The sequence below is a fragment of the Bactrocera dorsalis genome, chromosome 4, assembly GCF_023373825.1.
Source record: "Bactrocera dorsalis isolate Fly_Bdor chromosome 4, ASM2337382v1, whole genome shotgun sequence".
Taxonomy (NCBI): Eukaryota; Metazoa; Arthropoda; class Insecta; order Diptera; family Tephritidae; genus Bactrocera; species Bactrocera dorsalis.
This window is the reverse complement of record NC_064306.1, coordinates 61,577,487-61,605,208: the sequence shown is the minus strand read 5'-3', so window position 1 is coordinate 61,605,208 and position 27,722 is coordinate 61,577,487. Positions and strand designations below refer to the sequence as shown.

Genomic DNA, 27,722 nt, shown 5'->3' with positions numbered 1-27,722 from the left:
GATGGTTTACCTTGATCTGGCAAAGGCGGGGCATTCGACAAGGAAGATCACAAAAATTTATCGCATCTACCATCCTCCCCCAGAGCTAACGCAACTGGTTTCGGGGAAAATATTCAATCTTACGGTATGAATCCCAATGAAAAAGTGTCCAGTTGGAACTCCTACAAGCCTTGAAATGTGGACTTTGCTGACAGCGAAAAGTTAACCCCCTTAAACAAAGAGGCAATTATCCCTAAAAAAACTGGTGAAAACTGAGAAACTAAGTTGCTGTACTATGATGCTATCCCATTGCCATTCTTTCTCTCTTTCTTCGTCTACCATCATTTTATGTTTAATAGTCTTTTGATTAATTCATTCAAATTAACGGCACCAAGCAATGACGTCAACGGCAGCATAAATATAAGAATGAATACAAACAGATATTTTTCTGAATTACCCCAACTATTTATTTTTATATTCTTTCATTCGATTTAATACGCTCATTCACAACGAAAATGCCCGTATATTTATATTTTCGCATTCAAATTGAAATTTCTCCACGTCTCCACGTCTCTACGCCGTAAATTCATACTTTTATTGCATTTTTTCATTTAAGCCAATGTTGTAACTTAATTTCACTGGCAAATGGCAAATAAAAGTAAATATAATTTGTGTTTCTCATATTTCCAGTGCGTCTGCTGACATACGCCAAGCCATCAACGCCGAAGGCAGCCGGCCGTGCCACAAGAGCCGATGCCGCACAAACGCAGCCATTAGGCGGCTCCGCCTTTGTAGAAGCCACCACCGCGGAGAATACGAGTACAAAAGCGAAAGTGAATAGCCAGGAAGACATGAGGGACCGCAGCAATACGGCTAATGCTGGCAATGACAATGACAGCGGCCCTGGCGGTGGTGATGGCAGCGGCAGCGGCAGCGGCAACGGCAACGGCAACGAGCTGCATTACACGGGGGAATTTTTCGTGGAAACACTTTCGACATTAAGCGGTCGCGAACGTGGCAGTTTTGTTGATCACCATTCAGCAGCGGCGAGCAACAAGTTGCCAATTTCATGGTTCAGTTCACTTCAGCGCAACGGAGCCAACCTTAACGGCGATGATGCTGACGCTGGCGATGATGACAGTCGGGATTTCGAGGCGGAAAAAAATGATTTCGACTCGGCTACATCGGCGTCGGATGAGGAGAATTTCGCTTTCGGTCATAATTACGATGCCATTGGCAGTGGCCATGGCCATTTCCAGCAGCAGCAGCAACAACAACAGCAGCAACAGATGTTCGCCACCAAGTGGCTGCAACAAAGTTGGGATAAAACAACTAATCGACGGTCACAGAATAACAGTAGTCGGAACGCTAGAAAAATGTGCCCAGAAAATAAATGGCATGGCAGCGCGAAAAGTCAACAACAACAACAACAGCGTGGACAGCGTGACTCCAGTGGCACAGGTAGCAATGAGTATCAAGCACATGGCGTACCCGGTGCGGGGAGTGGGAGCGGTGCGAATGTGAGGGATGAGCACAACGCAAACGGAAACGAAGTGCACACCGAGTCTTTGGGCTTCTGGATGTTAAATGAGCTATGCGAACAGGATGATACCATCGAATTCAGGTGAGTTAACTAAAGTCCCTTGTGAATTGCAGATGAATAAGCATTAAGGTCTGCCGTTGTGGGTATAACGCATGTGTGTGTGTAAAAGTGCCTTGAGACCAGGATAATTTAGGCTTTATGGAGAGAGTAGAAAATTTCAATATATTTAAATTTGTGGGGGAAATTTTTGTACTGCTTTTAAGGTGTTATTCAACATTATAATAAAATTATAAAATTTCTATGGGTATGGATAATGGGGAAATAAGCATTAGATGAGTTGATTTCCAAAGAAGTTGTTATAGAAACATGCAGCGACTTATTAAACATAGGGTATAGATTAGGTATATCGGAATCAATTATAGATAAGTTGAAGGATGGAGTCAAGTGTTCACGCAAGGAAGAAAAGTTCTCGGAGAGCCATTCACTTGGGAGTGACCAGAAATGAAGCTTTTACATATGACTCAAGCAGCTCATGACTTCCGATCTTAGACCAAGTATTCTCCGAGTGGATGAAAATACTCCGCCGGGAGAAGCAGAGGAAGAGGAATACCTCCATTCCGTTGGAAAGGCCAGGTGGAGAAGGGCCTGCTTACGTCAATTGGCGCCCAAGCGAACAGGAAGAATGGCAGGCGCGCTGTTGTAAACTCGGCTATAACGAAGTCACGCAAGAACCATACAGCTTTGTCTAACCATACCTTTAGCACAAGTATGGTATTTCCTGTTTACAGTGCTGACCAAGCTACCGCGAAACCCAGCTACTTTGTAGTAGAACACAAGAGGATACGGGAGCACCAATCCGCACCCATTACTAGCTCATCAGCTTTACAGTGGCCTGTCCTAGCAGCCATATCAGTTTTATCACACTCGATGCTATTTATAACGAGGTTAGGCACTCTTTGACCAACCCTGAACGCACTGTTAATGGCTTCAAGGCTATGTAGTATCGCCACTCTGCTATCTGAGTAGATAGTCACTCCTGAATAGAAACTCCTCCACAAGCCTTCACCCCAGAAAAGGAACGGTATATGGGCAGAGAAGGAGCCGCCAGAGTTTGGTTAGGAGACACCATGTTCCAAGTAATCTGATATGAAATCAAAGTTCATGAGGATATCCGAGTATTTACATACGTATTCTTTTAAAAACCCAGATCCTCCAAACTGATGGCAACTTTCACAGCCATTCACATTCCGACGATGTTTACGAGCACTAATGGCGTTGAGTGCCATGGTTGGAGTGGACCTTAGCGCATAACACAAACTGATGAGCGCCGCCTTGCAAGTGTGATATTTTCTAGTGCCCTCGCCACAGAAAGACTCCATAGAACATAATGGGTTTGACTATGGTGTCGTAGAGCCGGTGGACCACTTTCAGTGAGAGATTCCATCTTTTGCCAAGGGCAGCTCTTCAGCAATTGATGCTTTTTTTGCTCTCTCTTCAAAATTCGGATTCCGTAAAAGCTTCCTTTCCAGGATGAGACCTAAATATTTCACTGTATCCGACGTTTGCATCCTATTTGCGGCAGCTGATATTCATTTTCTACTGATACAACCCCGCTTTTCAACAAACTTGACCTCCAGTGTAAAAACTTCGGCTCCCTTTCATTAACACGTTTACGAAATCTTAAACTCGACGTTATAATAATTGTATAAGTAATATCTAAAGCATCGACGTTTCATTCTATGGGTCTTTCACAGTATCACTATGTTAGAGAAAGTATATGTGCGGACTCTGGCGCCAAAAATGCCAGAATAGGAAAAAACATGTATAGGAAGTCCCTCTGTTTGTTCAATATTACACAGGGAACTTTGACCGACCACCAACAAGGACAACAAAATATATAAATACGAGTCTGTGTGCGGGAGTGTAGCTTTATGTCTTCTCCTCTTACTTGTTCTTCTCTAGTAAACGAATCATAATTGTGCGTCTGCTTCGAATATGGCAAGGCCAGAAGAGCAACGTACAGTCGTAAGAGGAGCAATGTGCGTATAGTATATATATATATGCGTGTAATGAGCAGATAATTGCCGGGTCATAATTGTGGTTTGCCTTACGAGCGAAATGGCCAAAGTGGCGCAGTTAATTTAATTTACTTTGTAGAGGAAGCGGCACTGGGTCCATTTGATTAAATCATCATTTGTTAGTAAAACGCATTTAATTACGAGAAGATCTGTTGCTGAAGTGCGTACATGAGCACTACTCGAAATGAACAGCATCATTAACTGTTATTTATACGCAATTAACCGGCAAAGTGAATTTAGTATCAACCAGAACTTAGATCTGTGGTTTGTTGACACAGCTCTGTCAAGAGCATTGTCTTGATGGCTTTGGAGCCGACGCATGCGGTAGTAAAGCCAAATTTGAGACGAGAGTGCTAGTAGTGTGAGTTTACTGTAATAATATGGCAATGTGTTCAGGAAATCTTTGAAATTTAGGTTGGTAAGTCAAGCTGATGTTGATTACTTACATAAATAAGGCGATATGAACTAGCTACCGTTATCATTATACCTGGAGCTTGCAAGTGCGGAAAGTTTTCTAAGTGGCCAGAAACGATTCTTTTACATATGGCTCAAGCAGCTCACAACTTCCGGTCTTGGATCAAGTATTCTCTGGGTAGTGAGGTAGTGAGTAGAAGGCGAGCCTCGGATGAGAGACTCTTTTTGATCTGCTCTCTCATTGATTTTTATATTTATTTGGTCAGGCGCTTAACCCGGAAAGATTGCAAATAATTCATCCATCGAGCTTTTGAACATCAACCTAGGTGGAATTTTACAATTTTTTTATTATCTTGTTCTTATGCTTCTCAATTCCCAGAGACTTGAATAATACTGAAAAAGTTTTGTAAGTTAAGGTATTCAGAGAGTACTTCAAAGTTTACTTCAAAACCCATCGGGCTTAATTGAGTGAGCTTTCCCTAACTTATATTATATCTCAACCTGGAATTAATGCCTGAAGCTTAGCTATGGGATTTCTTCTTCCAATGGGACTAGCTTATCCAAAATCTCTTTAGGATCGTGTTGTTATTGCTCATAACAACATACGTACATATATCAGAATTTTGATTGTAGAATATGTTGTAAGACATGTTTTTTTCCATTAACGGCAGCCATGGCATTTTGCTGATAATGATTTTGTTTCTCAAATTTTTTCATTCCAATTCATTTCGCTATACATTTTATTCCCAAGATTTTAGGATAGGAAAGGAAAAATACCATGAATGCTTGTAGCTTTATATTTATACTTTAACTGTGTGTGGAACTCTGTTTTCCATTGCTTCATGAGCAGCGTCATTTCAGTTTGATTAGGGCTTAAGAGCGGTCTAGTGCTCCAATTTGCCACCCATCTTAGTGATTTTAGTAAGAAAGAGATGGCTTATGCCACCATTAAGCCATCATCTTGACTCCTTCTTTCTTGCGTAGTACATTTCCCTTTTGATTTCTGCATCCACTCCTTCAAAAACTCATCCGTTGAATCATAAATCGCCATAGTTTATTGGCACCTAACCGCAGACAGTAGAATTGTAGAATATTTTTGAAGACTTCTGATAACTACATTAACCTCATCAGTACTCGTATGTATTTCTTTTGGAATTCATCAATTTGCTGGGGCTAGTTGAGACGTTGTAAGCTAGGAAAGGGCACAATAGACCCTAGGTCGCGGTACAATCCTCATTTATTTATCTATCTATCTTTATCTATGTATTTCTTGAAAGGTAGGATTCGCTACAACTCCTACCTGCTATATGATTGTCAAACGGTGAAAAGAGTCATATTTTCAGAAGTGACCCTACATTTAAGCCTAAAATTCAGTCATTGAATTTTTGTTAGGAAAAAATACGGCATTTGCCATGTAAGCCTTTGGCATTTGCCTTTTAAACTAGAAATTCTGTTAAGGTTTCACCAAATTCATTTTCGATACGTTAAACCAAGCACGGATATTTTAAGGAAAAACACAGAAACTTCATATTCAATGAGGAATGTTTATTATCCATCCATTGAGTCCAATTTTCTATGTCGTTCAAGCATTTCGACTGGTAACTGGCGAACGACTTTACATATCTCCACAGGAAAAAGACTAACGGTGTGTTATCACACAATCGTGGTGGTCAATCGACCGACCCAAAAAGAAGTGTTCTCTCAATAAATCCATTGACTGATGCAATGTGTGGGATGTTTCGCCGTCTTGTTGAAACCAAATATCAAAGAAAAGCTATTGAAAAAAGTAGCTTTCGCCCCTTAGTAAGCCGAATCAAGACCATCTTTGAAAAATTATAGAGAATTTGCTCAGCTTTAATGGTTACAGCCTGGAAGCGCCTTCTTCCACAGTTTCGAAATCATATGGGTATCAAAAGCGGGATTACGTTTGCAACAATAAATCAAGACAAGCATGATTCAAGGTCTTATCTGTACGATACAATAGTATCATCGTTTTTCGGCTCTCCTACTTCTCTATTAGAAAAAAAATTCACTTACTATGTATAAATGATTACGAATTCTTCAAAATAAATCACAAGATTCCTGCAAGCAATTGATTAGAACAAACTAATTGTATTTCCACTAAAACTTACACTTTAATAGAATTCCGAGCAAAATACTCTCGACATTGCGTTACTCCAAAGCCAAATTAAACTTGGCCACATTTCAACTTTTCGCCACCGTTGCGGTAATGCGTTGAATTTCAAAGAAAGTATATTTTATGGTTGAAACTTGGACTTGAGCGACTGCAAACTGAAAAAGTTTCATTTCTATTTGTTTTCTTCAATTCTTTTTACTCTCTTTACTTTTCGTTTCGCATTTCATTTCTTCTTTTTTTTGCAGAGTGTTTTTTCGTGCGACTTTTGAGAGTGACAGTGCTGGGGACACAAGAAGTCGCAACAGCAACAATAACAGCAACATGAACAATGCCAATGGCAGTAGTTCCAGCAGTAACACGAACAACAACAACAATAATAATGGAAACAACATTAAAGTCGACGCACAACATGTGGTGTTCAAAAAAACTTTTAAATTTCAACTACGCAAAGGTGAGTACAACAGCAGCATTGCAAAAACAAAAACAATAAATACAGAGACGAAGGTGAAAGAAACAATTACAAGAAATTTTAACAACACTACAACGAAGTGCAAGTGGAAAACTTAACAAATTGTTTTTAAGTCTTTTAATTGCTCGAAATTTTGGGTGTGTGGGAGTTTGTTCAGGGAGAGAACGTATAAGTGATTGCTACATGTTTTTGCATAAATTTCTCCAGTGTAAAGGAGGGCAGGGAAAGTATTCACATTCGACCCAAAATTCTGCCAGGCGAGTAACTGTTTTATGTTTATAAGCAAAATAAGTTATAATTTGGAGAATACGGTGGATGAAGGTCTAGGTGGTCATCATTTTTCCGGTTGGTAATATAGTCTTCGCCTTCTTCGAAGTAAGTTCGTGGACGTTATACCACTTTTTCGACTGTTCTTTGGCCTCTGAAGTCCACTTGTGGTGTCTGCTCTGGATGTATGATTCGTCGACAGTCTTGAAAAAATCCATTAGATTGGCGTTCTGCCAATACGACATCGTACACTTTTGTCACTCTATCCCCTTAGTAGAAATTTTTGGGTCGTCTCATCAAAAACCGACGTACAACTTCTTTTAAACTCGTAGAACCAGTTTTTAAGTCTCTGGTAAGAATTTTAGAGCGTTCCAGAGTCTTATGTCTGGAATGGTTCGCTTCTTCGACACTCTATTGCGATAGCTAATATGACCGCCGTGATCTTCATGAGACAAGCTCATCCTTTTAATAAACACTACACAACATCATTGACATTTAGACACCTTCGAAAAAACATTATACTGTTATTTCTTTCCCTTTCTCATCCCACACACAGACTGCCAATTGCTGTTGCGTGAAGTCACGAGAGGAAACTTGGACTACACAGCACTTCCATTGTACAGCATCGATTGTACCGTACATTTCCCTCCGTATCGACTCTTTGAGACTGAACACAACCAGAACAACCCAACTGGGTCTGCGAGTGCCGCAAACGGCGACATCCCACCGGCCGGTATACTCGTCGAGCTCCAACGACTGAATGTTCCCTGCAACAGTGGCGGCTACATACGCTTCAACGAGCGTACGCGCTTGTGTGGCAAACTGGAGGAACTCAACGCCGCCGATCGCAGCTATCACTTCGATGTGCGCAGCCACACCACAGTACACTTCCATAAAAGTCCTATGTTCAGCCTCAGCTACAAATTGGTAGACTACTGTTATAATATAACGACAAGCAATCAAACGGGTGAGTATTACATACGACCGAGTATGCGAGATGCGGTCGAGTGTTACTTTCGTATACATCTGCCGTATGGCAATCGCATAAGTCTGACACTCGTGACGAACAACGATAGCGCGCTGCTGCAGCCGAACGATGGCATACAATTGAATGCTGCTGGCGAACAGGACATGTTCAATATCTACACCACCGAGGGTATACAAATCGACACAAAGCGCATAAATTTAACGCTGCTGAGTAGCGGTAGCGGGAGTAGTAAAAAAAGTGGCGCTGCAACGTCGACGATGTTTAGACGCGCCGAACCCAAAGCTTCGGCGCGAACGCAAGCACAAGAGCAGAGCTCGTACACGCTTCGTGCATATAATGCAACACGTGAGCACGTCAACAAGCGTTCCACTAGTTCATTGGATGGCTTCCTCAGAATTATGGAGAGCAAAATCAAAGAGTTCAGCTTCGCTGCGAGCGGCAAGTCGCTGCAAGGAACCAGTGACATTTCTAACTGTGATGGCGTTATCGTTAAAATATTCGAAAGCGATTCCGCACGTTGGTCTTATTGCATAAACGATACGAATCGTATGCAAGCCTTCCTTCTAACCTCAACTGGCAATACACTCAACATACATCTCTTCAAGGCGACGCGTATAAACTACAACAACAATATGTTTATGTCTGATCCGATGCCGAATATCGGTCAAAATACGCCCATTACCTCACTGCCCACAGTTTATCTGTCATATGTGGCGCAACCCATTGTGGAGCTTGTTTCCAGCTGTGACTTCGGTTGGGTTGCCATTCAACAGTTTTGCATAAATGCTATTGAAGTGGCCATGTCGTGGCCGGATGCGGAGGAGCATTGTGTAAACTTGGGCGGTCACTTGGCTTCCATTCGCAATGAGCAACAACAACAAGTCATACATGAAATTCTTTTTCGTAGCCCCGGCTATGATGATCAGAATGCCTATTGGGTCGGAGGCTCGGATAGCAGCTATGAGGGCGACTTTCGCTGGAGCGACGGACTGCTGTTCCAGTACACAAGTGAGTAGAAAGTGGATGTAAGAATGAAAATTATTGTATTTATAAATTAAAATACACTTTTTGACTTGGTTGAAGACGCTAGCGGACATAACGTCTTCAACCATTAACACTTAGTAGGCAATACTAACCCCAAAGTATAATTCCTTTATAATCTTTACCTACGTCATATTAAATTTCCCTCTCTTCCTCCTTTTATACAGACTGGTTTCCGGGATGGACGGAACACAGTCATTACAATAAGCAACCCAACGATGACGGTCTCAGCAGTCAAGATTGCATAGAGTTACGTCGCTTTTTTCGTACACCACCGGGTATACAAGCTAATCGCAGTCCGTTGACGAGCACTTTTATGTGGAATGATCGGGATTGCAGTGCGAAGAATTTTCTCATCTGTGAGCGGCCGATGAGTGATGGTAAGTTGTACGAAGAATAATGGAGAGAAAAATAAAGGAAAAATAAGCCACGGGTTGACTGGCCTGATTTTGGAGCGCCATTCACTTGGGTGGTGTACAGTTTTGATGTAATATTCGTAAATACCCGTCTCGTTGTTGTTACGAGTACCTCATTTCTGTTAGGCTGGTAAGGATTATATACAATAAGTTGTCATCGAACAACTGAAACCTGGGAAATCCTACTGTCCGATAACTCTCCTATCCCCAGTAGTGATGACACTTTAGTCCTTACTACTCCCTACCTTCACCCGATCCTATCAAAACACCAGTATGGTTTCCGAAAAAAATTCCCAGAGAGAACGGTCCTCGTAGCATTGGACTTATCAAAAGCTTTTGACAAATCAATCACACAACCTTACTTGAGCGGTCGTCAACCATCATCTGAGAAAAATTAAAAAGACAAAGAAACGTTTTTGGGAACATACAAGGCAATTGACCGGCCGGTCCTGAACCCCACCGCTTCAATGTGGTCGCCTGGATACAGTGAAACGCAGACTTTAGACTTGTCAGAACACTGTACTCCGGATTACAACAGGATGCCTCTTGATGTCTCCCATCGAACAATTACACAGTGAGACTCCTATGTTCTCCATTATGGAGCATAATTTGTAATTTCTGCTGGGTGCTTTGGCAGAAATCATTCCTGCAGTCACCAGCTTGGAGCGGAACCGCCTTCTAGCAGCATCAAAAGGTCCTTCCTCAACTACGCCGACCAGACTTCGGACGCAACTAACTTCAGACATGCACTGACCGCCATTCATAGTGGAGCCATTAACACCTTCACCGACTCCCTCCGAGTGAATGGCGACCTTGGAGTCAAACCACCACCCATTGCAGACGAGAGCTCGAGTTGCCGCGAGAATTCAGACTGACCCTTGCGCAGTTTCGTTTTGAATACTGTAGCAGGTTAAACTCCTACTTATCCAGAATCAACTCCAAACATATCAAACATATATCCAGCGTGCAACAAGTCGCCGCATGATCCTAACCACATCTTTGAATGCCCTGGTAACTTCACACATCTGACAACTCTCTCCTTGTGGTCCAAACCAGTCGAAACAGCACGTTTCCTGGGCCTAACGTTAAATAAAGGTAAAGAAACCCACTTTTCGTCGTCAGTAATTATGCATTTGATGAATATAGGGTTCTCAAGCGTCGTTCTTGCAAAAGATTCAGGTCTTTTGGTAGGAGTCTAACATTGACACGCTTCATACGCAAATCATTAACCAAAATCTGTTGAATCGATCCATAAGACATTTTGAGATCCTGTTGCCAACCCGACGAGTTTCAAGTACTATTTCGTCTGAGTCTTCATTGAATTCTTTCTAGTATCAAACATTTCCGTTCATGATAAAGTAGACTCCCCCCCCAAAGTCACCCCTTTGTTCCACTGGAAACACAAACTTCGTCAATTCAGAAAGCAAAATTTATGCCTGCATCATCTTGAATTAAGCCTTTAATAATTACTCTATATATAACACAGATTCCTTGCGACGGAGTTGGATAAATGACTGCAATAAGACGGTCTCATTGACCAAGGAACATCCGCGCGCCTCCATTTGGAGTCCGTCGTTTCCACGACAATATCCCGATAATGCGAATTGTTTTACAACAATAACGGCGCCAACGGGCTATCGTGTTGTCATCGAATTCGAAGAGCTGGTGATCGAGAATGAGGCGGGGTGAGTAAACTGTTGTCTTTAAATAATCAAAAAAAAAGAATTTACATAAAATGTCATCCTCTCTTCACTTCTCGCAGTTGTACCTATGACTATTTGGAAATTACCGAACCAACGCACTACGATAATTTCAGAACTACAAAATCTTCCAAAAACAAAAACATGTTAAATATAAATAATAGTAGTAAAAGTAATATAAATATAAATAAAACATTTCGAAAGCGAAGTTCTTATGAGAAACCTAGCCTTAGTTCATCGTATACTATGCCTATGTCTACATCTACATCTACATATACATCTAGTAATTCTAATGCGAACGCTTATTCTAATACTTATACAAATTATGCTAGTACGAATGCTGTAAATAATATAAATACGAATGTAAATCCGAATGCGAATGCGAATGCGAATTTCAATACAAACACCAACAACAACAATAACTACTTGTATTCGAATAGTTATAACAACTACAATCTCGCGCAAACGAATTATCAAAAACTGCTGCACATCTTCTCGAGTCTCTACCGACCGCACACGAACTACCTAATACAAACACCCGACTATCCACATGGCAATCCCAACTATCCAACGAATCATCACAATCGTTTGCGTTCGGATGCAAATGCGGAAACGAATGCTTTGCCGAAGCGCCTGTGCGGCGATTGGAGTTCCAAACTGAAGTTGCTGCGTCACGTCTCCACCGGCTCCTATTTGGGCTTGCATTTCGTCTCCGACTACTCGCATCATTTTGGCGGCTTTAAGGCGAAGACTTATATGGAGAATAGTGAGTATTATTTTTGAGAAAACTACAACAACATCACATACATATATTTGCTTACAAGTAACTCGAGTATGCTCATAACGCGCCTCATGTCAACTAATTTCTATTCGATTATACTTGGTCTTACATTATGAAAAGAAGTCAACAGCATTTCGTTACTATAAAACATTTCGTTCAATATATTCATCAGCAAGTTTTTGGGAACTCAGTTCAAAAATATCATACAATATTTCTATTTTTGTACGATATTCCTTAGACACCGCGCATAAAGACCTAGAAGGATCATGGTAAAGCACCCGAGACTAAAATATCCTTAGGCTGACAAACGTTTAATATAATGTATGTAATATTCTCGATCGATTGTTCACCTATTTTCCTGTACAAAGACTTGCATTCACAAAGAAGACATTTTCTAGTCTTTTCTTCTTCTATCTCTTGGCAGCTTCTGCAATTATCATTGTATGGTGTCAAATAATAAGACAACCTCCAATTTCCTGCGATTCCGCTTGGGCCTGGCACCCATACCAGTCTCATCACAAAGTCACTCGATGCTAGTGATAGCGAGGTTAGGTATTCCTTGACCAACCCTGAACGCATTACTAATGAGGTCAATGCTAGTATCGCCACTCTGCTATCTGGGAGGATGGTCCTTTTTCTGAAGGAGGCTGCACTCCGGAGACAGTGAAGTAGTCAGGAAGTCTGAAGCTGGATTTGATAGAGAGCTTCTGACAGTAAAACCTTCCACCAACCTTCCCCCAAGCTTTGACCCGTCCGTAAAGAAGTTCACTGCCTCACGGCTTCTTACTATCCACAACTCTCTCACCGGTATATAGGCGGAGAAGGAGCCGCCAGAGTTCGGTTTGGCTTCTTCACCACCATCCAAGTGATCCGATATGAAGGCAAAGTGTGAGGGGATTTCCGAGTGTTCAGACATGTGTTCTTTTAGGAACCTAAATGCTCTGAATCTGATAAGAATTTTCGGTGCCATACACCTACCGACGATTTCTACGGACACTAGACCTTAGTGCACCACACATGCTGGTGAGCGCCGCCTTGCAAGTATGATTTTTTCCAAAGCCCTCCGTCACATAAAGACTCCATAGAACATAATGGGCTTGGCTATAGTATCGTAGAGCCAGAGGACCATTTTTGATAAGAGACTCCACTTTTTGCGAATGACTCCAATGCCTTTTTGGCTCTCTTTACGATATTCGGCTTCCATGAAAGGTTCCTATCCAGAATGAGCCGTGATATTTCACTGTATCCGACAGAATCTCGTAACTTCTAGTAAATGAAACCATCTGGGTTTCAACCCAAGACCGTCCATTTGAAATCTTCCTCAATATCAAGATACAATAGAGAATTTTCTAACCCTAATGGCTTACTCCAGCTATGACAGGACCTTCCTTTAAAAAACTATACGAAAAAAATTTCATCACAATTTTTCACACAACACATTTCCTTGAAAAGTCTGCGATTTTATGTAACATGAAATAGAAATTCAGTCTAATTAAATTCAAGAGCGCCAATTGGGCTTATAAAAATATATTGGATTTTACAAATTGCTTATTGCCTTTACGGAATTTCGAAAATTTACTATGTTAAAGTCTATACTCAAATTTAAACTACTTAATATGTTTAACTATAATAACATGTGTGTATGTTTGTCTCGATGAATGCTTTCAACTAAATTTTATGCAAAGTAAATCTGTACATATCTATCTATTAACTACCAATATGTCTAACTAAATATGAAATATCTTTTTTGGTATATTAATCGTTTTTGTTCGTGTCTATATAATATATAAAAAAATAAAAATACGTTTCAAAATTTTTTGCTTCAAAGTTATATATGGTACATAATAACTATATCTGTATGTATGTAACTATCTAGGACTCTCACTCATTTCATAAACATTTTGCCATTCATCTCAAACTTAAGGCACTTTCTACAACACGCTTCATCCTACAAGCCTCCTACCACTTGCTCCTCGTTTTTCAATTTCATGCATATCACTTTCTCTTTCATACTCACGCCCTTTCTCTATCTCTCTTCCTAACACATTCACATATGTATTACTATTGTAAAATTACTTTTACTTTTACCTCGTATTGCAAACTATTTCTACGAAACTTAAAAATTGAACATACTACTAGGAAGTTATACGTTCCGTGGTAAGTTTCCTCAGTGCCACATGTAGACCAGTGTGCTTTATTGACATAACACATAGTCTGTAGGAATCGTTTAAGATAAAAGCGTAAGATTGTAGTTAACATAAGACTTTTATGAAAACTTTGAAAAATCAAGTGATAACTTCGACGTAATTTTTTAAAAGATTTTTTATACATTTTGATGAAAAATATTCCTACAGGGTATGTAGAAATGTCATCGAAGCCATGCAAGCACACAACGGCCGCAGCTATTTACTGAATGTTTTAATTTCATTCGAATTTTCGTTTAGATTAAATATAGTTTATAGTATTTAATTTAGATCTTTGCATGAGTGTCTTTTTTGTTTATAAAATATTATCTGTGTATTAGATAGAGACGTGAAGTATAAGATAAATAATTTTTGCCAAGGTATTAAATTATTTCTTTATTCCAATAGTTTTAATTACTTTTTGTTCAGTATTTTCAATAGAATGATTTACATTTATTCTATTCATGAGTGTTGTTTAAAAAAAAACTCAAGAAGAATGTGTATTATAATACGACTATATACCATTTTAACTGAAGTATTATAAACTATTCCGATGTATGTATATGTACAATTATCTGTAATTTTGTTATATCTTATGTATTCGCTAATTTGTTTATTATTTCTAATCATTTTTTCAAAAATATATTATTCTAGCTTTTGAATAGTAATACTTTGTATTTTAAACCACTAAATGTAATGAAAATTAGTGAATGTTTACAGAAATGTGATTAATTTTTATTTCTTTCAGATTTTTATTCATTCTAACTTTATCTTTCGAGTTCTTTCTCCATGGGAATATAATTCCATTCAAGGCCGTTTCCTTCGTATTCAATATTAAGAAGATGGTTATCGACATAAAATAGACTATTTGATATTAAGGAACTTGTGCCAAGAATTTTACGGTTGTTTTTTTTAGAAATATATGTTATTTTTTTAGAATATTAGCTCCGACGACATAACACCCTCAGATTTTCACAGATCGAAGAGAACCGAGATGTGTCTACTCTCCATTGAGCGCAGTAAACTGGTTAATAAACTGCTTTATGATCCATATTCCAAGTATTCAAAAATGGATTCCGTACATAATTTTACGTTATAATTGGACCTGAGCGACATGGCTCTATCGACTCGATTTTCTTATATTTTTTTACCAAAGAATTCACTTATGTGTTGATGGGTATACCTTTGCGTCTATTATCTGGGTCAGATTTGGCCTGTGATCGCCTTCAAGAAGTGCGATTTAACTCACTGGAAAGACACCGTATTGGTGTACTCTATGGGCAGAAGAAATATTGGTCGGTTATTTCTTCAAAAATGAACTCATCCATAATGTTACAGTCGAAGGGAGAGAGGGCATAATTTTCAAAAACGTAATATCATCCCCCCTGGACTTTTTTTCTAGCGAAATTCGAGCACTATGCCATGACACGCTGTTAAACCCGAGACGATTTAGTCCTTGAAAGAGTATTTTCGCTGCGATGATCTACTCAAACATACGGCTTCAATGCTTTTGGTTTATCGAAATTTGTATCACTTGGCACGAAATCATTTTGTCGACTGTGATGACAGACTTATGAAAACTTTAACCATCTTCGGATTCAAGCACTTTTAAACAACATCGAAGTGATATATTTTCACAGCGTATAATCTTTTCCTCAGTGTTTTTTGAGCCGATGATTCACTTTATTGGCTTCTCTTTTCCTGAGCAGAGTTTTTGGGGAAAGATGTACTTTTCAATGTTACCTCGCTCTTTAGTCGTTTGTACACTGATCCAGTGCATGACTCGGCAAAAAATACGATCACGGATTTACGTATTAAAGTAAACTCTAGTGTGAAGTAGTACTCACGAAGAATAATATGTTATCCCTGGATGCTGTTCTCCATCTTCATATTTTTTGCAACTATGACCCAGGTGGTCTTTTGAGCTTTCTACTTTATCAGCTCTCTCATCCTTCTTCTTCTTACTTTCTCCTACGTTAGTCTGCGTTAACACGGTGCTTGATTAATGCGGTATACTTGTAGCTATAAATTAACTCATTAACCAGTGTGATAACAGTACTATCCAACAAAATATTATACCAACTTGACGCTAATTGGATCTTCAAAACTAGAAGCCACCGACCGATATTAATCCACCATTCTTTTTCCAAGATCTAAGTGGACACTCCTACTTCTTATTTACTGGCGCAGACAACCGCCGCGGTAAAGCCTTTGAATACTCAATGCAACTGGAGTGTTTTTTATCCTTTTCGTTGTTTGACGCCAATTGGATATTCCAAGAGTAGCCGCTGGACTTGCACATTGGATATCTGCTGAAATTCAAAATGTCAATGTTGTCTGATTTGAATGAAATTTCACACTTTGTACAGCTATCTATACATTCGTTCCCAACGTATTAGAAGTCTATCTGCATAGAGTTTTTTTTGTCCGTCCCAAAGTGGTGACTGTACTTCTCAAAATTGCCTGCTCAGTCCTAAAGTCACCCATTGTCAACAAGTTATTCTGCGTTTGAAATTCAACTTTGTTATTCTGATTTTTCATTTGGTGTTATTACTCGTTGCAAGAAAAAATTTTTAATCAAAATCCGATTGAAAAAAATATGCATAAAAAATTTTGTGGAACAACATAATTGACGTCGAAATTTCAATGTTCTTCAAATTCAAGTGGTGCATCTTTTTAGCGCTGTCTATTCAGTCCAGACAGAAAGCAGAAGCTCATGGCACGGTTGTTGAGGCCAAAAAAAATTCATCATTGGCGTCCCCTTGAGCAAAAACATATGTCAGAATTTCACGAAGATTAAAAAACCTTCTCTAAATTTACTCTGATAAAGAGAATTTAGTTTTCATGGGAGGTGCGATTGAAGAAGTACGGATATTGACGGGGAAATTTAACACCAAATATATGTCATAAAAACCTTGCTATGTACCAAAAATCAGTGCTGTAGGTCAAAATTAAGTCCTTCACCTTATCCTGGGAGGTGGGCGTAAAATAAAATTTCAAAAAAATAGTTTTTCATTTTTTCTTGAGTGGAATCCCAATGATGTACCAAATGTCATTGTCCTGCGACAACTCCTTATATTTTTAGCCGCACGGATGCACTAGAGAAACCTATGTGCTTGGCTTTAATCTTTCTCGGACATGTATTCGAACGAGTCTTGTCCCACTATAGTTGGGCATTGTGGATTGGTCAGGAGCTCTATTGTAATTCCACAATATTGTACAAAGGTTCATTTCATCTCCTTAACAGTTCTGAAACGTCGTATCTGAATAGTGGTCGTTATCAGTCTCTCATCCGCTTTGCTGCTCTTTAGACGGTATTGCTATCGATTATTCTTTGTGGGCAGTGAAACGGTCTGCTCTATCGTCATTGATTGGGGAATCGGGTTCACCATCTCCTTACGCTATGATTTCGACGGTTGCATCATCGCGCCTATAAGACTGAGTATTTTTTCGAACCGCCCTCGTGTATTTAAGTTTAAATTATCTACTAGGCGTACTTACATATTTTTACTTCTAATATTGTTTTCTTAATTCCTTAACCAAGTTAAATTATTAAAGGAATATATAATTTAATTATAACCGAATTTTAGTATTCAGTGTCGTACATAACTATAGAAATATTTGTGAAATTTATGTATACAAGTAGATTTTTTTGTATAATCAAATAATATATTACTAAATATTCCCTATATATTATACATATATTTATTTTAAATATTTATATTTTTTCTTTGCATTGACGACATGCTCTTACCAGACACTACAACAAATAACACAGCATCTCCCAACTAAGCACGCTTTAACTAATTTATTTTTTATTGAAGCTAATAGTATTTAAAGAAATATAAAGTGAAATTAATACCAATAAATGTATGTATGTATGTTTGTAAGTAGTTTATTGCACGTTTAGCCGAAGTTATAAGATTAGCGTGTATGTACGTGTGTATGTGTTGCCTAACTTTTTCTGGATGCAGCATTTTGCAAATAGCAAAAATTAACGCCTTCTGATTAACGAAATTAACCGCCGATTGCTTTTATGCTCTCCCAATTTGCATTCCAGCTGCCTCCGAGTGCGCCAACGAACGTCTGAAATACTACAATGGTTCCTGTTATCTCTTCATTTCCTATCCCGAAGTGGACTGGTGGACGGCGCAGCAAGTGTGTCGTGGCATGGGCGCACAACTGTCGTCGGTGTCGTCCTCAGATGAGCACAGGTGGGTCTGAAGGGAATGATATTACATACTGAAACTTCTAGAACGCATATAATTTTTTTGCAGATTTATTACATCGAACATACGAAACCAAATAGACTATTCGCCGCAGCTGATTTATTGGCTGGGTGCCGAGCTGGAGAAAAGCGGTCAATTCGAATGGACCGATGACACCAGAATGAGTTTTCAGGTTGGACAGTTTAGCAGTAAATTGTTTCCAACTGTTGTTGCTACTTTTTTCGTTTTAGGGTTGGTTACCCGGTCAGGGTCAATTCGAAGAACTGCCTACAGACGCCATCTGTTTGGGTCTGCAATGGAAAATGTCACCAACGCCAATGTTGCCATCGGGTCTTTATTGGCAATCACAAAAATGCAGTAAAATCGGCGGCTATGTTTGTAAAAAACCGAAAGATTCATTTGGCACATTTTCCGCCAACAATTTAACGATAACCGGTGCTGAAGGCAGACTTGTGTCACCAGGTGAGCTAGTTACATGTTTCTGTGTTAGGTTTCATATCCGAAGATACGATTTTTATTTCAATAAAGATTATTGATTTGAAAGAGTTGTCAACCGAACCAATTTGTAGCCGGAGAAGTGCTTCGGCTCGAGCCAGAAGCCTAAACGAGGAGTCGGAGTCAGAAGAGGACGAAGTTGTTAGTAGGTTCCGGTATCTTCGACTAAACACCTCTACACTGGATTTAAACCAAACCATTTCTTATTCAGACCAACTTATTTTGCGCGATTTTCAAAACATTATTTCGACATCTTTTCTTTAATACTCGTACTCTTTCGGGACAGTTAGCTCAAATACTCCCTTCCAAGAAGATTTTGACTGATTTTGAGTCTGGTTTATACCATAAAACCACGCACGTACCGCTCCCTTCTTTTACCCGATAACTAAGTGGATTAAAATACCTCGAACAACTTTTTCAAATAATTCCTTACTTCGACCTAGTCTCTCAAAAAATTTTTTCCATTAGTCCAATGCAGTCCAAAAGCCTAGTTTTGAGCTTAAAGAAAATCATATAGTCAAACCTTAGAATTAAAATAAGTCAATATTAGTTCTGATCTCAGGGATACCACTTTTTTATATAAGGAGCCTATATAATTTTTATACAGTTTCCCATATAAATTTTTCTCTTACTCATAACTTGTATACATTCTCTTCTCGCCAACGAAAAGCCTACCCCAGCACCTATCCAACAAATCTGGATTATTGGGTGCACATCAAAACACCTGAACGCACCCGCATCATACTGCAGTTCCAAAAAATTGATCTCGAGCCACAGGATGAGTGTCTCTACGATTACGTTAGCATACAAGACTACGAATTAGTCTCGCACATAACATTGGAGCCCGGCAGCAATCCACTACCAATGGCTATGCTAACGTCGGAAGAAGAACTAACATCCACGGACAATGAAGTGAGCATAGGCGACTTCGAGACAAAGTATAGTCAAAGACCTAAACGTAGTATAAGAAGAAAAAAGCGTTGGAGCTACCAAACTACTACCAACACTGCCAGCAATGAATATACAAAACGAGCACATACGAAGAAATATGAGAGTAGCAAAAGAACGCACAATGGTAGTCCGCATTTTAGTAGTGAATTGCTGACGCGAGCAATACAAACTAGCAATAGTTGGTTGAACACGGCGAGTGGCAGCGTTACAAAATATCAAAATCCCAAACATCGTCGGCGAAAAGCGAAAGTGGCGCGACGCAAACGTAACAGTATTTTAGAGGATAGTGAACCATTAATGATACCACTACCTGTAGATAATGCACAATCATTCCTGCCATACGTACGCTGGTGCGGCACACACACCTCCAACATGTCGAAATTCGACTTTGTCTCCAGCTCCAATGAGGCCATGCTGAATTTCCATAGCGACTATTCGGTCAATGGCATCGGTTTTGCGGCCACCTGGAAGGCAATCGATGTTTCAGGCTGTCCGCTGCAGACGCTCACGTCGCGCGAGGGCACTGTCTTCAGTCCCAATTATCCACATTTTTTACTCAACAACTTGAATTGTGCTTATGTGATACAAGCGCCGGCGGGCCGACGCGTCTGGCTGGAATTCAATGAGTTCGATTTGAAAGTGGATGCGATATTGGAGGTGGATATTGGTAGTGGCCTGCTACGGCCATTTCATACTAGAGAACTGCTGAGCGAGGGCATATTCGTGAGTGAACGCGAACAGTTACGTATACAGTTTCGCACGGGACAACATCCGCGCGGCAAAGGCTTCCAAGCTGTCTATCGCACAGGTGGGTCAATGAGATTTTAATATTTTAATTATTTGCTCACACTTTTCAATAACATTGCAGTGGCACCGCTGGAGCGTCGTGAGCGCATCATCAGCTTGCAACTGAACTCAAGCGGTTATCTTTATCAACTGAATTATCCACATCCGATGCCGGAAAATGTGGACTTCACACATCATTTGGTTGCACCTTTCGGTCAGAATATCATGTTGGAATTGCACGGAGTTGAATTCAGCGATAATGGCGGTTGTCCAGATGGCAGTCTACTGGAGGTAATCATTTTATATAATTCAAAAATCTTGAAGGTTATCAGCTGTATAAGTTTTCGAGAAAAAATATGAGCCAATATGAGTCGGTTCCTTGGGGACTTCTGGGACAGAGTGACAGGGTGCCACATACAGTCGCTAAAAAAAGTAAACTTCTCTCTACGAAAAATCTTTTCTCATGAAAGACGACCAGGAGGTCAAAACACCACCAATCGCAGATAAAGAGCTATCTTTAGTCGTTGCTGTAGCGTCAGATCTCTGCCGAGTTGACAGTCCTTGGCCGGATAAAAATCTGGGTCCGATCCGGTTACGTAGACCCGACTGTCATGGGAACGGTTAAAGAGCTCTCTATGACCTTATGGTCCGGTTATTTCGAAATAGTTATTTCCCTGGACGTACCAGTTAAAAAACGTACTGAACGCTGGCTCTTATTTTTCACCAATTTTACTTTTCAAATACCTGGCTTCCGATATCACATCCAACACTCTTATAATTCCTCTTTTCACTTTCCAAATTAGGTCTTTGACAACTACGCCGATAATAATGGCACAAACTGGCAGCTATGCAAATACCTACCACCTACAACGCTTCCACACACAGGTCCACCGAAGCATCCAGCAGAGCGACCGAATGCAGCCTACGATTATTTACCACCGCAGGATATCTTTTACAGTCGCAGCCATTCGATGTTACCACCAACTAAAACGAGCAGTAGACTACAGTTCAGGACGGTCGCTACCGCAGCGCCACCAGTGTACATAACCTCATATCTGAATACGCTGCACATACGTCAACGCACAGGCCAACATTCCAATGCGCTGCTAAATGGCACCGTCAGCATACAGTGGGGTAAATTCGATATTGAAATAGTTAAAAAAAATAATTGAAAATTTTATTTTCTATACATTCCCAGATAATACCTACAAAATGAAATTGACTGCCGGTGAGAAAACCGTCGAGTCATGCCAACCGAATCCCTGTCAGTTCAATGGCAAATGTGTAAACAATAACGGTTCGAACTATTGTCAATGTCAGGGCCACTACACCGGCAGGTGCGCATTGAAAAATTTGATTTATTGCCATTTTTACTAAAATAACAATGTAATTTTCACAGATTTTGCGGCTTAAATATTTGTGAGTTGGAGCCATGCGTCTTTGGCAAATGCGAACTGACTACTAATAGCTTTAAGGTAATGTATGAAGGGTTCTTTTATGGTTGTTCCGACAAAAAAATATTTGTACAATCTGTATGTTCTTATTTTTCCAGTGTCAATGCCAGCCGGGTTATATGGGCCACACATGCGAGCTAAAGCAAAGACCTTGCGCTGAGAATCCTTGTGAAGGTCGTGGCGCTTGTTTCGAACGAAATGGCGGCTACTTTTGTCGGTGCGTATAATCAAATTTAAACAGCCAGAAAGAAATGGTTGAGCTGTTTTCACCTTATCTTTTTCTATACAGTTTCTGGCAAGATTCCCAACATTACAGCATGTACACCAATAGGGCAATGGATGCCTTTTCTTGCTATCTCATCAACGATTTTCAGCGTTTCCGCTGTGCCCTGGCACCCACACCAGTCCTATCGTCCTCATTAAACCCCTCTATCTACCTTCCTCGCAAGCTATGATCCATCTGTAAGCAAGCTCCCTGTCCCTCTCCTCCAAGGACTTCTTCCCACCTACAACTCCCACGACTGTAGGTGGGGCAGAGAAGGGGCCGCGAAATTTCGATGATCCAACTAATCCGATATGAAGTCAAAGTAGTTGAGGATTTCCAAGTGTTCAGAAACGTGTTCTTTCAGGAACTCGGTTTTATTTAGGTTGATGACGAGATCACTTTCGATTGCCCAATTTGTTACGACGCTGAGATACCCCTGCATCAACACGTACGCGGTGCTCAGGAACTTTCCTTTGACCATAAGCGCTACATCGTTTGCATAGACAACCACACGGCACACGATCCTCAACTCTTTTAAGAAGGTCCTTAACGACCAGGATCCATGGAAGAATAGAGAAAACTCTACCTTGTGCGGTTACCATGCTCACATTTCGGCGATCACGTGCGTTACCCCAATCTGTTTCTCTGTTGCACAGAATACTTAACATGAAGTGTTTGGGATTTGATTAAACCCCAAGACCGTCTAGATCAGTAACGACTGCTTCCGGTAGGATGTTGTTAAAAGCTCCCTCAATATCAAGAATGGTCCCTATAGCGTATACCTTGACTGCACTGGCTTTTTCAAGCCATGACACGATAGTATGCAGGGCAATATACACTGACTTGCTTTTACAATAAGCATATTGAGCTCCTGATAAATAGTCCTTCGGAATGCGCTCCTTATATACCAGTCCATCAGTCTCTACTACTTACAGGCGATAATGAATTTTAAGACGATACTAATTTTTCTAGGTTAGGTTTTTAAATTTATCCGTTTGACCGAAAATCTTTTTGACTATAAATTTCAGCGAAAAAGTTAAGTGGAGTAAAACACTGAATGAATAATTGACTTTGCTGGATAGGCCATCGGCTTCTTCGTTTTCTTGACAAAAGCAGTCTTATTGACATATGTATTTCCTTTCATATCTGAGGATGCTATAAACTTCAATACTATCACTAACAAATACCATAAAAATCTATTGTTTCTTCAACAGCTGTCACGCCTGGTGGGAAGGTGCGCGTTGTGAACGTCGTATGCTGCACATACCTTACAAACCGTTATCGGAACGCATGCTACAAGAACCATTTTGGTTAGGATTGATAACAGTGTTTGTTGTATTGGCTGTCATCGGTTTGGTTTGGTGTGCCAAACGGCACTTTCCAGAGAAAATCGAAAAGCTACTCGCTGAAGAAGCGGATCGAAATCGACGTAAGTCTTACTTTATAACATGTTGTGTATATCTTTTTAGGTTAGGAGCTAGTTTAGCATATATGTTTATCAATATTTGTATTTGTATATTGTAATATTATATTATATATTACAAGTATAACTCATACATATCCATAGGACCACAAGTATCTTAATTTGGCTATACGTATAAGTAACGCTCGGAAAGCCCACATTTGGGAAGTCTGTCTAGAAAGCTGCTTAAGAGTATTTTAAGACTTATTGTACTATAATTTATAGAAACAGCCGTGACTTAATATTTGCTGTACTGCTTCAGATACGTTTTTATCTATATATACTAAGTTTATATGAGTATTTCTTAATATATTTTGTGTGTATTCAAATATCTTTATAATATTACTGGTTAGATAGTTAATACATAGTTAGTTTTGTCTCTGTTTGTGGTATACAAAGTTTAGGTACGTATGTATATCATCTGAGTGTTGGGCAGGTCATAAAATGTTAGTTATAATTTCGGACGATACTGCTGCTATTTCATGTTCGATATTCGTACAAAGTTCATCAATCGTCGCTATTTATTGGCATAGACCATAAGCTCGACGTAGCCCTACAGAAAATAGTCTAACGAGGTCAAATCGCACGACTGAGGCGGCTAATTGACTGGGCCAACACGTTCACCAAACTTGGTTTTCAATAAATCGATTGTAAAATTCGCTGTGTGGCTTGTGGCGCCGTCCGGTTGGAGCCACAAATTGTCCAAGTCCATATCATTCAATTCGGGTCAAAAATATATAGTTTTCATTGAGCGGTAGCGATCCCCACTCACAGTAACGTGCCGATCTTGATCATCACGAAAGAAGTACGATCCAATGACGCCGCCGGTCGATAAACCGCACCCAACCGTAATTTTTCCGGGATGCAACACTGACTCATGGAGTACGTATGGCTGGTATGCTGCCACATCAATAACGCATACTTTGCTTATTGACGAACCCATTCAGTTAGAAAGGAACCTCATCGCTGAAGATGATTTTTCGATGAAAATCCTAATCATTTTCAAGTTGTTGCTCAGCCCAATTCACGAACATACGAAGATTCTGGTGGTCAAGCGGCTTCGGTTCTTGCGTTAATTTGATCTTGTAAGGATGTAGACAAAGATCTTTTCGAGAACGACGTGTGAGAGACTGATTTGGGTCTTCCTCAATTGATGGGCTAGCGGTAGCAATGTTCTCGACACTTCTTTGTCTCATTGGCATGGGAACATTTTGTACTGCGCCTGTGGATTAAAATTTTTCCGCTAGAAGCTCAATTGTTGGTCTGACAGGACGATTGTGCCGCCCATAAACTGGACTCTTAAAGTAGATGCCACTGATTCCATATTTCGGTAGTAAATTTTAATAATTTCGACTTGTTGATGGACTGTATATCTTTCGATGATGGCAAACCTTACTGCAGAGATATCTCAAAAGAGCGTGGAAAAAATATGGCGTCGTTTGCTGTCGTTTGAAAACACTTTTTAAGTTTGAAATTCGGAATCTTTTGCGTCATGTCAGACGATGATAGCTCAGAGCATAACATTTCTTCCGTCGCGAGTAACGAGGTTAAGCTTTTTTCATCTCTTTACCGAATTATTAAGCCGAGTGCTAATATTCTACTATATATGTATATACCAAGTATTAAGTTAGCTATAAAATATTTAACTATAGATAGTATATTTTTTATGCATATATGGTACATATGTTTGTCATTATTTACTATAACTGCTAGCAAACGTCTATTTTTGTCCGAATACATATGATTTATTTTTTTTTGAGATACTCGTGTATGCGCTCATTTTGCAAATTTGTGCCAGAAACTTTTTTCTACCACTTACTGTCTCTCTCTTTCTTCTTCTCTTTTTCTCTCTGTTGTTTTTTTTTCTTCTACTACTACTATTCGTTTGTTTGTTTGTATATTTTTTACCGAAAATATTTTTTCTTCTTCATAAAAAATATATAGCACCTGGTTCCATACATGGACATCATCATCACACATCATTACGCGAGCAATTGCAATTTACAACTGCCATACCACAGTCAACCGGCAATATAGCACCGGGCACACAGCGTTCCATATTCAACAGATTGGGTATCAGAAAACCGTCACTTTTGAGCCTCAGCAGCCCCAATCCAATACCCGGAGGGGGAGGGGCAGCAGCGCGTACATTTTCACTTGACGATCTATTACGACCACCTCCCCGACGTAAGATAGGCTAAATTGAGTTTGATTTTCACGAAACGAAAAAAACAAAAATAAAATCAAAACAACAGCAACTATTAAAACAAATTAGCAAGCACAAACCAAAAACAAAAACCAAAAATTGTTGAACAAAAATATTTATGAACCCTTTTTATACCAAAAACAAAGTTATATACTAAAAGCAAATTACTCCACCGCAACTCACTTCAAGCGTTGTATTTCTATCTACCTGTTTCTTTCTCTCTCTCTCTCGCTCTCTTACTCTCTCTCTCTGTTTGTCTGTAACTGTCTGTCACACATTTCCCTAACATATGTATGTATAAGTTAACCTTTATACGCAAATAAGTACTTGATTGGTTTATGATTCGTATTTTTATTAAAAAATTTTGTGTTTTTTTTGCAAAATTTCCTCTTAACGAATATCTCGTTGTGTACACACAGTGCTGTATATCCCCCCCTCTCCTCTAACAAGCGTTACAGTTTTGTACTCAAAATTCGCCATAAATATCAATTGAATATTAAATTGTTGCACACATTATTACTTTAAGTTACATCACCACCATTCATATGTACATGTTATGTAACTGTATACCCGTATGTATGTATGCTTAAATCACATAAAACTTGCACCGCAAATCTAAAAAGAATGCTGAATAAATTGTATAAAATAATACTCCAACAATTGCGCACTAAATATATACAAATATATACAATGAATATTGGATTTTGCTCAGCAATAAGATTTTTGAAATTTCTTTTTATAACCTGTAAAAGCAACCCTGAACCTGAAAGTAGAGATTTGCTTCAACTATCCTCTTAGCACCTAATCGTAAATAAGTGTAGTTCTACTAAGCCACCAATAATACTTAAACATGTAAATATATGCATACTTACATATACATATTATTGTATTATGTATATTAATCCCAAAAATCAAGTAAATTTGTATTAATACCTACATACTATATAAATTATACCCAAAAACCTAACATTTATATATAAAAGCTGTATAATACTTAGGTGCTTACACTAGCTAGCACGCTACACCTGAGCTTTTGCTTTTGACATACAAGGTCACTCGTAAGTACCACACTAAATTTATAGTAGCGCTTTATTATGCTATAATCTAAAAAACTGATTGGTCGAACTGTAGTATTAAGGTTAGGCTACGAAGGTTTAATCACACTAATCCGAAAAACATTTTAAAACATACTTCTTCTTTTTTACTGGCGTAGACACCGATACGCGGTTATAATATACTACTGTACTCAAAAAGTAAGATAAATTGTTTATAAATTTATGATCCTTCGAAATGGACCCTACTTGTTTAAAAAAAAAACATGGAAACTTCAATTGTAATGAAAAATGTTTGAATATTCTTTGGTAATTTTTTGAATATTATTTCTTTGGCCGCGGCCACGTCTGAGAAAGTCCATCCTTTGAGTCCAAATTTCGATGACTCGTTTGAGTATTTCGACTGGTAACTCACGATTCCACCGGCTCACATATCACAACAAACCGTTGTGTTTTCTGAATGAAATGACAGCTCTTGAATATCTTCAGGTTGCTCTTAGCCCAAAATGCGGCAATTTTGCCATATACCCATTGAACCAAAAATGGACCTCATGTCTGAGCAAAATTTGGTTCGAAAACGTCGGAACTTGGTTCTTGAAACCTTTCAAGAGCCCATAGGGCGAAACGAACCCGAATCAATTCCACTCTGCCTTCGCGTACAGTGCCAGCTATAGCTACTGCTATATTTTCTTCACTGCGTGCTGCACATGGTCTCCTTAAAATATAAATTCTTTATTTATTCTTCCAAATCAATTTCATTTCCTTCAAAGTAATGTTCGTCCGATAAAATTCACTTTTTCCAATGCTTTTTTCAGTCCTCGGAACA

At 39.4% G+C, this 27,722-nt stretch overlaps 1 protein-coding gene across 11 annotated transcripts in view; it reads left to right on the top strand.

Annotated features, from left to right (window-relative positions):
* LOC105229811 (uncharacterized) overlaps nucleotides 1-27,722 on the top strand; it is a 212,483-nt gene that overhangs the window by 172,766 nt on the left and 11,995 nt on the right. For 7 of the 11 annotated variants that reach the window (XM_049454218.1, XM_049454220.1, XM_049454219.1 and 4 more), the window contains 18 exons: nucleotides 670-1,603; nucleotides 6,397-6,602; nucleotides 7,444-8,883; nucleotides 9,084-9,296; nucleotides 10,819-11,017; nucleotides 11,095-11,798; nucleotides 13,953-13,970; nucleotides 18,057-18,210; nucleotides 18,274-18,397; nucleotides 18,456-18,687; nucleotides 19,391-20,479; nucleotides 20,540-20,748; nucleotides 21,261-21,591; nucleotides 21,656-21,794; nucleotides 21,857-21,932; nucleotides 22,010-22,128; nucleotides 23,391-23,605; nucleotides 25,583-25,825. In XM_049454218.1, coding sequence (XP_049310175.1) covers nucleotides 670-1,603; nucleotides 6,397-6,602; nucleotides 7,444-8,883; nucleotides 9,084-9,296; nucleotides 10,819-11,017; nucleotides 11,095-11,798; nucleotides 13,953-13,970; nucleotides 18,057-18,210; nucleotides 18,274-18,397; nucleotides 18,456-18,687; nucleotides 19,391-20,479; nucleotides 20,540-20,748; nucleotides 21,261-21,591; nucleotides 21,656-21,794; nucleotides 21,857-21,932; nucleotides 22,010-22,128; nucleotides 23,391-23,605; nucleotides 25,583-25,825 — 6,645 coding nt within the window. The remainder of the gene's footprint in view (nucleotides 1-669; nucleotides 1,604-6,396; nucleotides 6,603-7,443; nucleotides 8,884-9,083; nucleotides 9,297-10,818; nucleotides 11,018-11,094; nucleotides 11,799-13,952; nucleotides 13,971-18,056; nucleotides 18,211-18,273; nucleotides 18,398-18,455; nucleotides 18,688-19,390; nucleotides 20,480-20,539; nucleotides 20,749-21,260; nucleotides 21,592-21,655; nucleotides 21,795-21,856; nucleotides 21,933-22,009; nucleotides 22,129-23,390; nucleotides 23,606-25,582; nucleotides 25,826-27,722) is intronic. The other 4 variants (XM_049454222.1, XM_049454227.1, XM_049454221.1 and 1 more) reach the window with 4 other exon arrangements.